The 10,879-nt window shown below is 54.3% G+C and overlaps 1 protein-coding gene across 1 annotated transcript; it reads left to right on the top strand.

Moving 5' to 3' along the window:
* Positions 1–513: 513 nt before the first annotated feature.
* NCLIV_040680 (conserved hypothetical protein) lies at positions 514–10,833 on the top strand (the record flags this gene model as incomplete). The annotated part of the gene is made up of 12 exons (XM_003880978.1): positions 514–1,761; positions 2,187–2,465; positions 2,893–3,045; positions 3,608–3,690; positions 4,880–4,936; positions 5,828–6,083; positions 6,768–7,301; positions 7,970–8,747; positions 9,439–9,680; positions 10,139–10,327; positions 10,601–10,669; positions 10,780–10,833. 12 exons carry the CDS (start codon positions 514–516, stop codon positions 10,831–10,833), a joined length of 3,942 nt encoding a protein of 1,313 aa, XP_003881027.1.
* Positions 10,834–10,879: the final 46 nt, after the last annotated feature.

Raw genomic sequence — 10,879 nt, 5'->3', positions numbered from 1 at the left:
AGATTATGTACGTGGAGGAAAGGGCCGGTTTTCCTCTGAAGGCAATCATTTCCGATTCCAGGTGTTGCGAACTCAAAGGCGACGTGGGCGGTTCGCCCAGCCAAGAAGAAGATCGAGACGACACAACACACATTTCCGGCTTCCTGCTCGTCTGTGTGTCTCTCCGGGCTGCTTCGAATTCTTCGAAAACTAGGCGGCGCCCGTTTCTCGCGGACTGCATGCGCTGGCGAGGAGAGTCGGAACCGCGAGATTTTCGTGTTTTTTGTTCCTTTTCGAGGAATCGAAGACTTTGAATCGAAAAACGGACGTGACGAGAAAGAAAGATACTTTTTGCGTTCTCGTCCTCGTCGCACCTTTGCTTTTCTCCCGGGGCCTCCTTAAAACGACATGTGCGGAAGTTCTGTGTCCCTCCCATGTGATTGGTAAAGACCAATAAATGTAGAGAAAAAAGGCAGGTATGCATTCTTCGAGATCCTGTGTTTGAAACGTGTCCACTCTTCTCCCGATGCTCCAATGGTAGAACGGGGAATTGACGGGGCTCTTCCCCCGACTCGGGTGAACGAAGGGGACGGGCCGTCCCCCTCGTCTCTCCCTGCGGCTCCGCCCACTTCCTCTTCCTCCACTTCTTCTCCTCTTTCTTCTTCTCTTTCTTCTGTAACGGGTTGTGGCGCGTCTCCTGCGAGAGACGGCGCAGATGCCGAATGTGCCCCGCCGGCAAAGCGCGCACGTGTTTCGCACGAGGGCTCGGCATGTCTCAGCAAAAATGGTGAGCCTCCGTCGGGAGAAGAAGCGAAAACAGGGAAACGCGGAGAGTCTGTAGAAGCTGCTGAAGGCGTCAGGCCAGAGCCTGGTGGAACGGAGGCCCGCGACGGGGTGGCGCCGCTCCCCGACGAAGCAGCCGCGGCAAGACAGAGGGAAGAAGAAAGGCTGAGACGAATCCACCTCGAGGAGAAACAGAAACAACTGTACACGTCGTTTCTTCCGCCTGGGATGCTCAACGGTTTCGTTTCCGCTGCTCTGTCTCTCGATGCTTCGGGCACGCTCTCAGCTGCCGCCGGGGCGGCGCCCTCGGCAGATGCCAGTCTCGTGGGGTGTACGTACACCCCAGATTCCGGGGTTGCGGAGGGCAGCCCAGTGTCTAGACAGCCCGACGGCGAGCTGGCTTCGCCGAGCTGTTTGAAGGCGTCTCGAGATCCTCAGTCTCCCTGTGACGCCTTGCTCGCCTCGGACCGAGAGTCTCTGCTCACCTTCGCGTCCCTGTTCCACCTTCTCGTTTCTGGAAGAGGGATCGACGCTCGAGAGCTGCAGGGCGCGGCGGATGCAGACAAAAGAGAGGCAGAGGCAGCTGCTTTGGGCGACGGCGGAGACGCCGAAACCGCCATGAATGGGGTGCAAATGTCGACGGGGCTTCGCCTCAACGGAGATTTTGTCTCCGCACAGCGAAGCGAATCGAAGAGCTCGAATGCGTGGAAAGAGAAGGTTCTGGAGGACGACAGCTTTGGCGAGAGGGCCAGGGAGACGGCTGTCCAGATGGCTTCGTCTCCCCTCGTTTTCTTGCGAGGCCGGCATAGCCGCGAGCTCTTGGTGCGCCGACTCCTGAGGCAGTTGCGCGGAGAGGACGCAGAGGGAAGAAAGGATGGTTCTGCAGGCGCTTCGGGAGCAGGCAGCAAAACGCCTCCGAGTTCAGGTGTACATCCACCGCCCACTGTTCTCTTCGAGGCGTGGATGAAGGCCCTCAAGATCTTCCTTTCCTTTCTAACTGTAAGTGGAAGTCTGTGCTTCGAACCCGTCGTTCCCCGTCCTCCCACTTGGCGCTGCGATTTCGCGCCTCTCACTCATTTCTCTTCTTCCGAAACACTCTAAGCCTCTCGCCCTCTGTTCTACACATGCATCTGTAGACGCGCTTCCTTATCTGTGTTTCTTCTATCCTGCCACTTTGCATGTGGACCGCCGTGTTTGCAAGTGCGAATGACGTCCTCAGTCATCTCTCACTATGTGCCTCGTCGGAGGTGCGCCACAGGAGAAAAGAACGATTCTTTTCTTGCCAGGGGAAGGCGTTCGTGCTGCGAGTGTATCAACACACGAGTCGAGATAGGCAGAGAACGGCGCCGACCCTGGCTAGGAAGATCGCCGTGTCTGAAGCTTTGCTCTCGACCAATCTGTGTGCGTCATGTGCTTCTTTTCAGTCGAGTGCACTCGTCGGCAGCAACGCGAAGGCGCTTGCTCTCGTCGCAGTTTTCGAACTTTTGCTTCTTCTTCTTTCCCCTGAAGAAGGCCTTCCTTCTTCGCCCAGCTCTTCTGGTGCTTGTGCCTCTCGAGCCTCGCCAGTTGCAGCTGCCAACAAAGCGAGTGAAGGCGAGGGACAGCCGGCGGACGGCGGGCCGAAGGGCGTGGGACGAGAAGGCGCCTCGCGCCCGGTCCTCGACTTCAACAACTTTGCAGACTTGCTTGTCGAATTCGTTCGGGTACGCTCTCTGGAAAACGAGACGCCGCTGATGTCCTCGCGCAGGCTGTGTCTGTTTCGCGGTCTTCGCAGCAGCGGAATTGGGCCAGGGTGAGGCATTTGCCCGACGAAATTCGCCCTTTCGGCTCACGAGCTGAGAGACGAGAGACTCTTTTGGTCCATTCGTGTGTCGGATTTTTTGCGTAAGTGCAGGAGAATGCATCTTGACGCAGCCCTGTACCTGCGTCTTCTTGCCCTCTTTCTGGGGCGCTGTGAGGGAGCCGCCTCAAAAATAAACGTTCTGCCTTTCCTGTCTTTGTGCTGACCTCGCTCGCCTCTCGCTCTGTAGCGCCGTTCGAAGGGTACCGGGAGGTCGAGTGTGCCTTCCTCTCTCTCTCTCGACGCGTCTCTGTTTCCTTCTGTTTCCTTCCGTTTCCTGTTCGGGGCAGGCGGTGCCCTTGCGGCAGATTGGCGCGGTGATTTCCTTTCTCGAGCGAAACAAAAGCAGTCTGATTGCGGCTTTCCGGCGAAAAGGCCGGGAGTGCCTCGCCTCGGGCGGCTCCAGGCAGCCCGACACTGCGCAGGCGAAAAGGGCTCTTCAGGTAACTTGGAACGCATGCAACGAGAATCAGGAAAGCGGAGCAGAAGCAGGCAGGCACCCTATGCACCTTCCCCAATCCCGTGGTGTCTACAGAGGCATCCGGAAAGATGCGCTCACGGTGGAGAACCTGTCGCTACCGGGGGCCGGGTATGCATCTGCACAGAAATGTACAGCTATGCATAAATCTACTCATGTGCCTGTGTGTGTAGTGTTAACATTTGGTTTCTTACATATACGAATACATAGCTGCGTTTCGAAGGATTCATTCGGGCTGCCTTTATCGCACATTTGTTGTACTGGCTTTGGCCCACCGGAGAGGATGCGCATTCAGACGCGGGCGGATATCCGTGGAGACACCTAGATGAAAACGCGTCGATCTCTACATTAACTTGGCAGCGTACACCGACGCGCCTTGTCATGGAAAGGTGGAAATCGGTAACCATCAGAGAGGTGCTGTGCGAGAGTGCGTGCCTCTCCAAAAACGGTCCCCGCGTTCGGGAGAGAGGCAGCGCACAGAGGACAGAGCAAGACCGTCTTTCTTGGGCAAATGAAATGGCTTCCAGGCTGCAGGTGCTAAAGTGATTGGAATGGTGAAGAGTATCGAAGAGCCGTTGATGCATGCGAATGAAAAGCAATACATTTTCGCGTAAGTCGTGGATCTTCCCCTCTTTTTCAGGATGGAGAACACCTCATATGCCGTGTCCACGACCAACGCGGCAGTGTAAAGAGAGTGCCTCGACGTGCCTCTATCCCTCTGCGTTTTTCGTGAAGAACGCCTCTTTATGGATATGCAAATGTACATGCACTGATTGATAAATTGGTACATGGCAGAGCTAGGTGTAAAGATATAGGTGGAGAGACGGACGCTGATGCATACAAACAGATAGATCGAATTCGAGATACAGCTGTATGTCGATATTTAGGCGGATGGACGTGGACAAATAGAGATAGAGATACGAACGCATGCACCTCTATACGATGCTCAGCGATTCTGGTGCGCAGAAGTGTTTCTTTTCACCCGGTCGACTTCCTGGAGGAGCCGCCTACCACACTTTCTTTTCTGGGAGACATTTCGGCATGCGTTTTTCTGCGTGTTCTTCTACAGACTTCGACGATTGCTAATGGAGACTCTCTCGCTGACGCATGCAGGCTGTGAGGAAGAGACTGCGAAACTGAAGAACAGCAAAACGGATCCACTGCGTCGTTGCTTCTCTGCCCTCACACTTCCAGTGCACTGTCTCCATCTGAGGCCCTGAAACGGAGACGCCTGTCTAAGAACCTACACTTTGAATCTGTATCCACCGAGCCATAAATTTTCCCATTTGTATAAGCGTAGGTATTTGTATATATTTACATAAATATACCCATTCGTGGTGATATATATATATATATATAAGCATAGGCGTACACAAGTGCATAAAAGTACATTAAAATCTATAGGTTCTTGTGGACATGCATTATATGTAGAGACGAGTGGTTGGTGTGAGGATTTTTCTGCATCTCTATCTATGTAGACGTAACTTCATTGTATCGTTTTCATCAAATCGCTTTTGCAGGTGAGCGCGTAGGGACTATGTGTGCTGTGGCTGTCGGTGCCTGCAACAGCAACAATCTTCATAGGGTGTACACCCTGAAACTTGAGAGACGTGTGCATCGAAGCGAATCTTTCCCTGGATGGTGCCGAATAGTGGAGCGCGCACCACCTCTACTCCGGCCCCAAAAAAGAGGAAACGGTTGCACCGACGCGATCAGCAGGATGTAGTCCATTGTGTTTCTTTCGCGTCACCGTAAAGAGATAAGTTCTGTGTCACTGCGCGTTTTTCAGTGTCGAACAGGACCATGCAGCGAGCAGAGGCGACTCCCGTTGTACTGGATAGTCCTGAAGCGTGGAGGTGAGAGCCTCGCCAAGCTTTTCTCCTGCGTTCTGTGCGTGTCTCTCCTGTCTTTTCTGTGGTGGGGTCTGTCGCCTTCTCAGCTGTCTCTTCTTTGCTGGATTGCTCGTCTCTCTTCTCTTCTCCTGCGTTTCTCTCCCTTTTGACGAGACGTCGTGACAACTCGTCTCGCTGCTGTGTCTCTCGTCGCGTTCTTTGCTTCCTTTTTCTCCTCTGCGGAGCAAATGCATGTGGCGGCTTTGTCGGCGTCGCGTGTATAACACACAGGCGCAGTGAAAACGCCTTCTTCGCGATGGTCCTCTCCTCGGTTTTTCTTTCTTCTTGCCAGCTCTGGAGTCTCCATATCTGCGAAATTCGGCGGGGATGAAGTGCAGCTGTGTTCGGGTGCACTATCTCAGTCCCTGGCAGCCATCGCGAGGCGGCACGTCCTCTTTCTTCACCGTGTGACTCGGTCCGTCGTCCGTGGTTGCTTGATCTTTCGATCAGCTGCCGTCTTCCTGGTGTCTTCCTGGCTGTTATTCCTCACAGTTTACCTTCTTGTTCTCTCTCCACTCTGATTCTGATTTGCCGCGGGTGTGTGCCGTCTCGCTTGCTGTTCCGGTCGTTGCCCTACTCTTCCTCTCATCATTCCTCGTGTCCTTCATTCTTGTCCTGTCCTCCTCTCGCCCTCTCTTTCTTGTTCTACTCTGTCTCTTTACTCTCTCAATTCACTGTCTCACTTTCTCTCTATTTGCTCTCTTCCTTTCCTCTCCTCTCACTCTCTTCCTTTTCCTTCGCCGTTGCTCTTCCTCTGTCTCTATTCTCCGTCTCTATTCCTCTCTTTTCGCCACCACACTTCCTCTATCATCTCTTCACCCTCTCTCTCCCTCTCTCTTCTCCCTGTTTTTCCAGCGCTCTGAGCCAGTTTGAGGCAGGCGAGGAGTCGCCGGCGTTTGCCGCATCATCGTCGGATCGCAGCCGTTCGAAAAAAACTTCGGGGAAAGTGTCTCCGCCACAGGTAGCCGCGTCGGGCAGGGAGGCAGCCGCGCAGTCTGCCAAGGGCCATGAAAGTGAACCAAAGACGGAAGAGAAGAAAGGAAACGACTCTCTCGCCTCTGGCGTCGGCGCATGCTCCTACACGATCTATGCGGCATATGGCAAGGCGCTGGTAGGCTCCGTGCAAAATGCGCGAAAGAGGCGTCTCGCTATTATGTTTCGTCACGAAAAAGCGAGCAAACGCCAGGCAAAAACCCGGAAGAAATCAGACAGACCGAAGAGGCAGCATCCGCCAAGCGTGTGATGTCAAGGCAAGTGCAACACTAGGAGACTATTGGGGGAAAATGTGAAAGCGAGGGTGAGTTTCCTCGGTCTCGACAATTGCAGACCTGCATCTCGCCACAACGCGTAGGTACATGTCGCTCTGTGTCGCCTTCTTAATCGTTTGTGGAAACTGCGACTTGCGGGGCCCCTTGCGAGTTGAGTTCGGACAGGAGTTGCCGACTCCTCGTTTCTCATCTTTCACACGAGCCTTCTGTTGCGTGTGTGGCCTTGTCAGCCTCCCGCATGCATCTGCGACGTGGACCGTTCTAGCTCGAGAGAGCGAAAAGAAGCAGAGAGTGGCGGGGAGAAGCATCACGCGAGAGGCGAAGAAAAAAAGGGAAATGCGCACGAATGTGTTCTCTCTCGTACCCGTTTCCTCTCGCCCCCTGATGCGTCTTCCGTGTTTCTTTTCTCTCTGGATCCCGTTTCGCCTCGGTGTCACCTCTTTATTCTTCGCCCGACCTGTCCCTCGCTGCCTCTTCGTCTCTCACGACTCCCCCCTTTTTCCTTTCTCTCGCCGCTGTGCTTCCAGGCCTTCCTGCAGGCCCCCGACCTCGTTCTGGAGCAGCCCGCCGACACGGTCGCCGACGTTCTCTCCTCGCTCGACACACTTTTGTCGTATTTTCAGAAGCACCCCGCCGTCGCCTCGGTGAATCTTGCCACGGAGAGCAGAGTGCCAGGTGTCTCGACGCCCTCCGTCGCGGAGGGAGACCCAGGCGAGAGCGAGTCGAGGCGAGCCGGCGACAATCTGCTCCTTCTGTCGAGCTCCGGCAACCCGCACTACCTCTCCGCAGGCGCATTCCGCGAGCGCGTCGACACCCCGTTCTTTCGACGCGAGCTCCTCGCCAGTGCATGCGTCGCTTTCCACTTCCTCGGACAAGCTGGCCCCGGTCTGCTCGAAAAAAGGGACAAAGGGGACGGCGATCCGAGCGCAGCGCCGCAGGGCGCCAAGGCGCCCGCGGGGGCAAAAAAGGAGACGGGGCGACCCGCCGGTGGAGAAACAGGCGTCACAGCTCAGCGCATGCAACAAAAAATCCGGGAGAGCTACTCGGCTCTCAGTGACAAGGTGAAAAGCACTGGCCTCGAACACACGTGGTGTAAATGTTCACATGTAAATACATACGTGGAGACAGACCTCAGATGCATAGAGACAGAGTGAGACTTGGAGGCACGCGTCGGGTGTACACCGTCCCCCGCAGAAGTGCTCAGAGGATGACATGGAAACCAGGGGTGAGAGCTCTCTGCAGCTGTCAACCAGTGCCACAGTGCGCGTCATTACCGCCTACGACGTGTCCATGTAGATATATATATATATATATATATACAATATATACATACAATATATACACAATATATATATATATATATGGGGAGAGAGAGAGAGTCAGTGGGCGAGAGGACAAGGCGATGTCCTCCAGCCGCTTAGACATACTGAAGTATGTAAACCGTGGGAGCCTCTGGTTGTGATCCCATGAGGCGAGGAGTCTTTTTAGGGACATTACGCGTTGTCTCGATAGCCCGTCTGGTGATAGAGACTGGCGATCGACACACTCTCGCACGCACTCTCCGCGCCTGTTGTCAGTTCTCGCTGCCCGCTGCGCCGTTGTTTTGGCGGCGCCGAATGGTGCCGCCGCATGCATGTGTCTTTCTCGCGTTATGCCCGTTTCCTCTGTTCCTCTGTTTCTGCCTGGTTCCGTACTCTGTCCACGCGTTTCTTTCTGTTTTATTCTTCAGACGAAAAAGACCCTCGGAGCCCTTGAAACCCGAGTGTGGTCTCTGGCAGCCGAGGCCTTCAAGTCGCCCGCGCACGCTGTTCTCCCCTCGGGAAGCTCGTCTCGCCTCCCAAGTTTGTCCTGTGCATCGCTCGCCACGTCGCCCCCTCCTGGCGGCGCTTCCCAAGCTTCCAAGTTGGGCGCGCCGGCGCCCGCTGCATGCGCCGCTCGCAGGCAGGCCTCTGGCGGGTCTTTCCGCCGCGTCTCCGATTCTGAGAGGAAGACAAACGCCGTCGAGAAGCTACTGCAGACTGAGCAGCTGTGGCTGTGTTGGAAGGAACGCAACTGCTTCGATTCAGTGTTGAAACCCGTGGGCTCAGACACCCTCGCCTTCTCCGCCGCCGACGTTCCGCCGCCCGCGCTCCTCCCCTTCGCCGTCCAGACGGCTCTCTCGACTTTGAACCCGCAGAAGGGTTCGGAGCCCAAGAAGGGGAGCGCGCCCCAAACCTCCCCTCTTACGCGAGACGGGAAAGGGACGGAGAAGAATCCTCGCGAGAAGACCGACAAGACGCAGGCGAAGGACAACAAGGGAGACGCGAAGAACGGCAAAGACAGCGAGACGCGCGCGACGACCGGACCGCGGGAAGAAGCTGCGGAAGAACCAAAGGCCGAGGAGAAAGAGGATACAGACATTCCAGGCAAACTCCTCAACGAAGCTCAGAAACTCGCCAAACAAGCGGAAATGGCAAAGGGATCTTGGTGGCCCGAGGCGCCAGGAGGGGCAAACAAACCCAGGCGGGGTCAGTCAAAATTCCACATACCATATATCTGTAGCCGTCTATCTTTTAGAGACTTGTAAATGGAATTGATACAGAGGACCGTATCCAATATCGTATACATATATATATATATATGAATGTCTGTACGCATACGCACGGGTGCATCAAGGTGTGTGTTTATTTTCTTGTTCAACTTTCGGGTATTGGTTTGTCGATATGCGTATTGCTCAGTGCCTCAATCTCCTGGAGAAATCAGGATGTTTTTTGGTGTGAAATGCTCGAGTGTATCAGCGGGGTGTGATCATGTGGAAGCGCGTGACTGCTCCCCTGCCGGCTCCAGTCGCTCCTTTCCGTCTTTTTGCTCGTTCTCCTCGATCTCTGTGGTTGTGCGATTCTGGATCGTGCTCGACCTGCTGGCTGCTCCGCTTCTGCGTCCTTTCTCGCTTCTCTCGTTCTTCCTTCCTCTTGTATCTGTCGACTCCGAGAAAATCATATGCGTTTCCGTGTTGCGCCTCGCTCCCGCAAAAACGAGGGTCTTTCCTTCACCCCCCTTCGCTCTTCTTCACGTTTCTTTTTCTGTCTCTCTCGTCTATGTCTCTCTTTTTGTTTCCCCTTTGTCTCTGCCTCTCTCAACAGGCAAACATCCGTTTATCTTTTCATGCATGTGTAGAACTATTCCGCCTTTTTCCTTTCTGCGTATTCTGCGTCTCAGACAGCGCAATCATGCGTCGCCTGGTGCAATGGCTGCATGCGTGGGAAGCGGCGGAGAGTGGCAGCTCAGACTCTTCTGTCCCGCTGTCCTCCGCGGAGCCGCTGTCTCCCTCCGAGGAAACTGGAGACGTCGCGCATGCGTGGAGGCGCGGCTTGGCGGTTCCTGGTCCGCTGAACCTCCTTCGACAAGGCGAAGATTGGTTTACGAGTGACTCGCGAGACAGTCCAGCTAACTACGACGACGTAAGCTGGGCGAAAGAGAGCATCGAACGGCGAACAAGAAACAGTTTCCCAAAAAAGGAACGAGTAGTGCAACGTTGCTGGTGTCACATGTCCCTCGCTCCTGTCTGCTTGCCAAAGCATGTCCACGCGTCGTTTCTCTGGGCAAAACATGCATCGAAGGGTGTTGTCAGTCAACACAGAAAATCCATATGTCTATAGATAGATAGAGAGATAGGGTGCGATGTATATATATATATATATGTATATATGTCTTTGAATGTGGTGGAAGCGTTTGTGTTTTGTCTGTTCCATATTGGTTCAATGTGATATCGCATTCCATTCGGCTCCAATAGCATGCGTGAGGGTCGGTCCCTGTTGTGTATCAATCACTGTGTTTGTGGTGAGATGCCCGTGCATTTCCGCTGTGTCCTTTTTCTCCTCGTCTTACGCGGTCGGGCGTGCGGCCTGTGCTGTTCCAGCTTCTTTTCATGGACAAGCTCCGGGTGAAGCTGAAGGACTTGGTAAAGAAGATGGACGATGACGACAACCCCGACAACGACGTGGAGGAAGAAGAAAGAAGCAAGCACAATCCTGTCTTTTCGCTTCGACTCCAAAGGCTCTTTGCGCTCTTCTACGGCGATGCATATGTTGCCATGTCGTACAAAGACGTAAGTTTGATTCTTTACTGGTGACAAAACCGGTCGTCCGCAGTCGAAACAGATATTGCAAAAGGTCGTTTGCAAGCATCCATTTGTTGGAGATGCGTCAACCCTTAAACCATAACTAAATGCGTACACAAGCAGATGTGTTTCTAAAGTAGTACCGTTGTTCGACAAGAGGGTGTATTCGGATTTGATTCTTTCTTCGCGTCTCCCTCTCCCTGTTTTCGACGTGTTATAACTGAAGTTACCTCTGCACGGATTTTCTTTTTTCCCCCTCAGACCAAGTGCGAAGACCTGCGCCAAGCGATTGCGGAATACGACACAACGGGACTCACCGCCAGGCTGGGGGTAAGGCCAGTGGGAAAACGGCCTGTGCCGTCAGCAGCGAACGATCGACCCGAGAAGAAAGAGAGTTGAGGCCGATGAAAAGGTGGTAGTTCTGCACGTGTCTTTTGCAGATCATCGAGCGTGCAAAGCGAACAGACACCTGCGAGTTCCTGGAGTTTGCGTGAATGTGCAACAGAGGAGGAAAGGAACTGGAGCGGAACGTAAAATGGG

Source organism: Neospora caninum, chromosome IX (assembly GCF_000208865.1).
Source record: "Neospora caninum Liverpool complete genome, chromosome IX".
Taxonomy (NCBI): Eukaryota; Apicomplexa; class Conoidasida; order Eucoccidiorida; family Sarcocystidae; genus Neospora; species Neospora caninum.
Note: the sequence above shows the minus strand (reverse complement) of the source record. Positions and strands in the feature narration are given on the sequence as shown.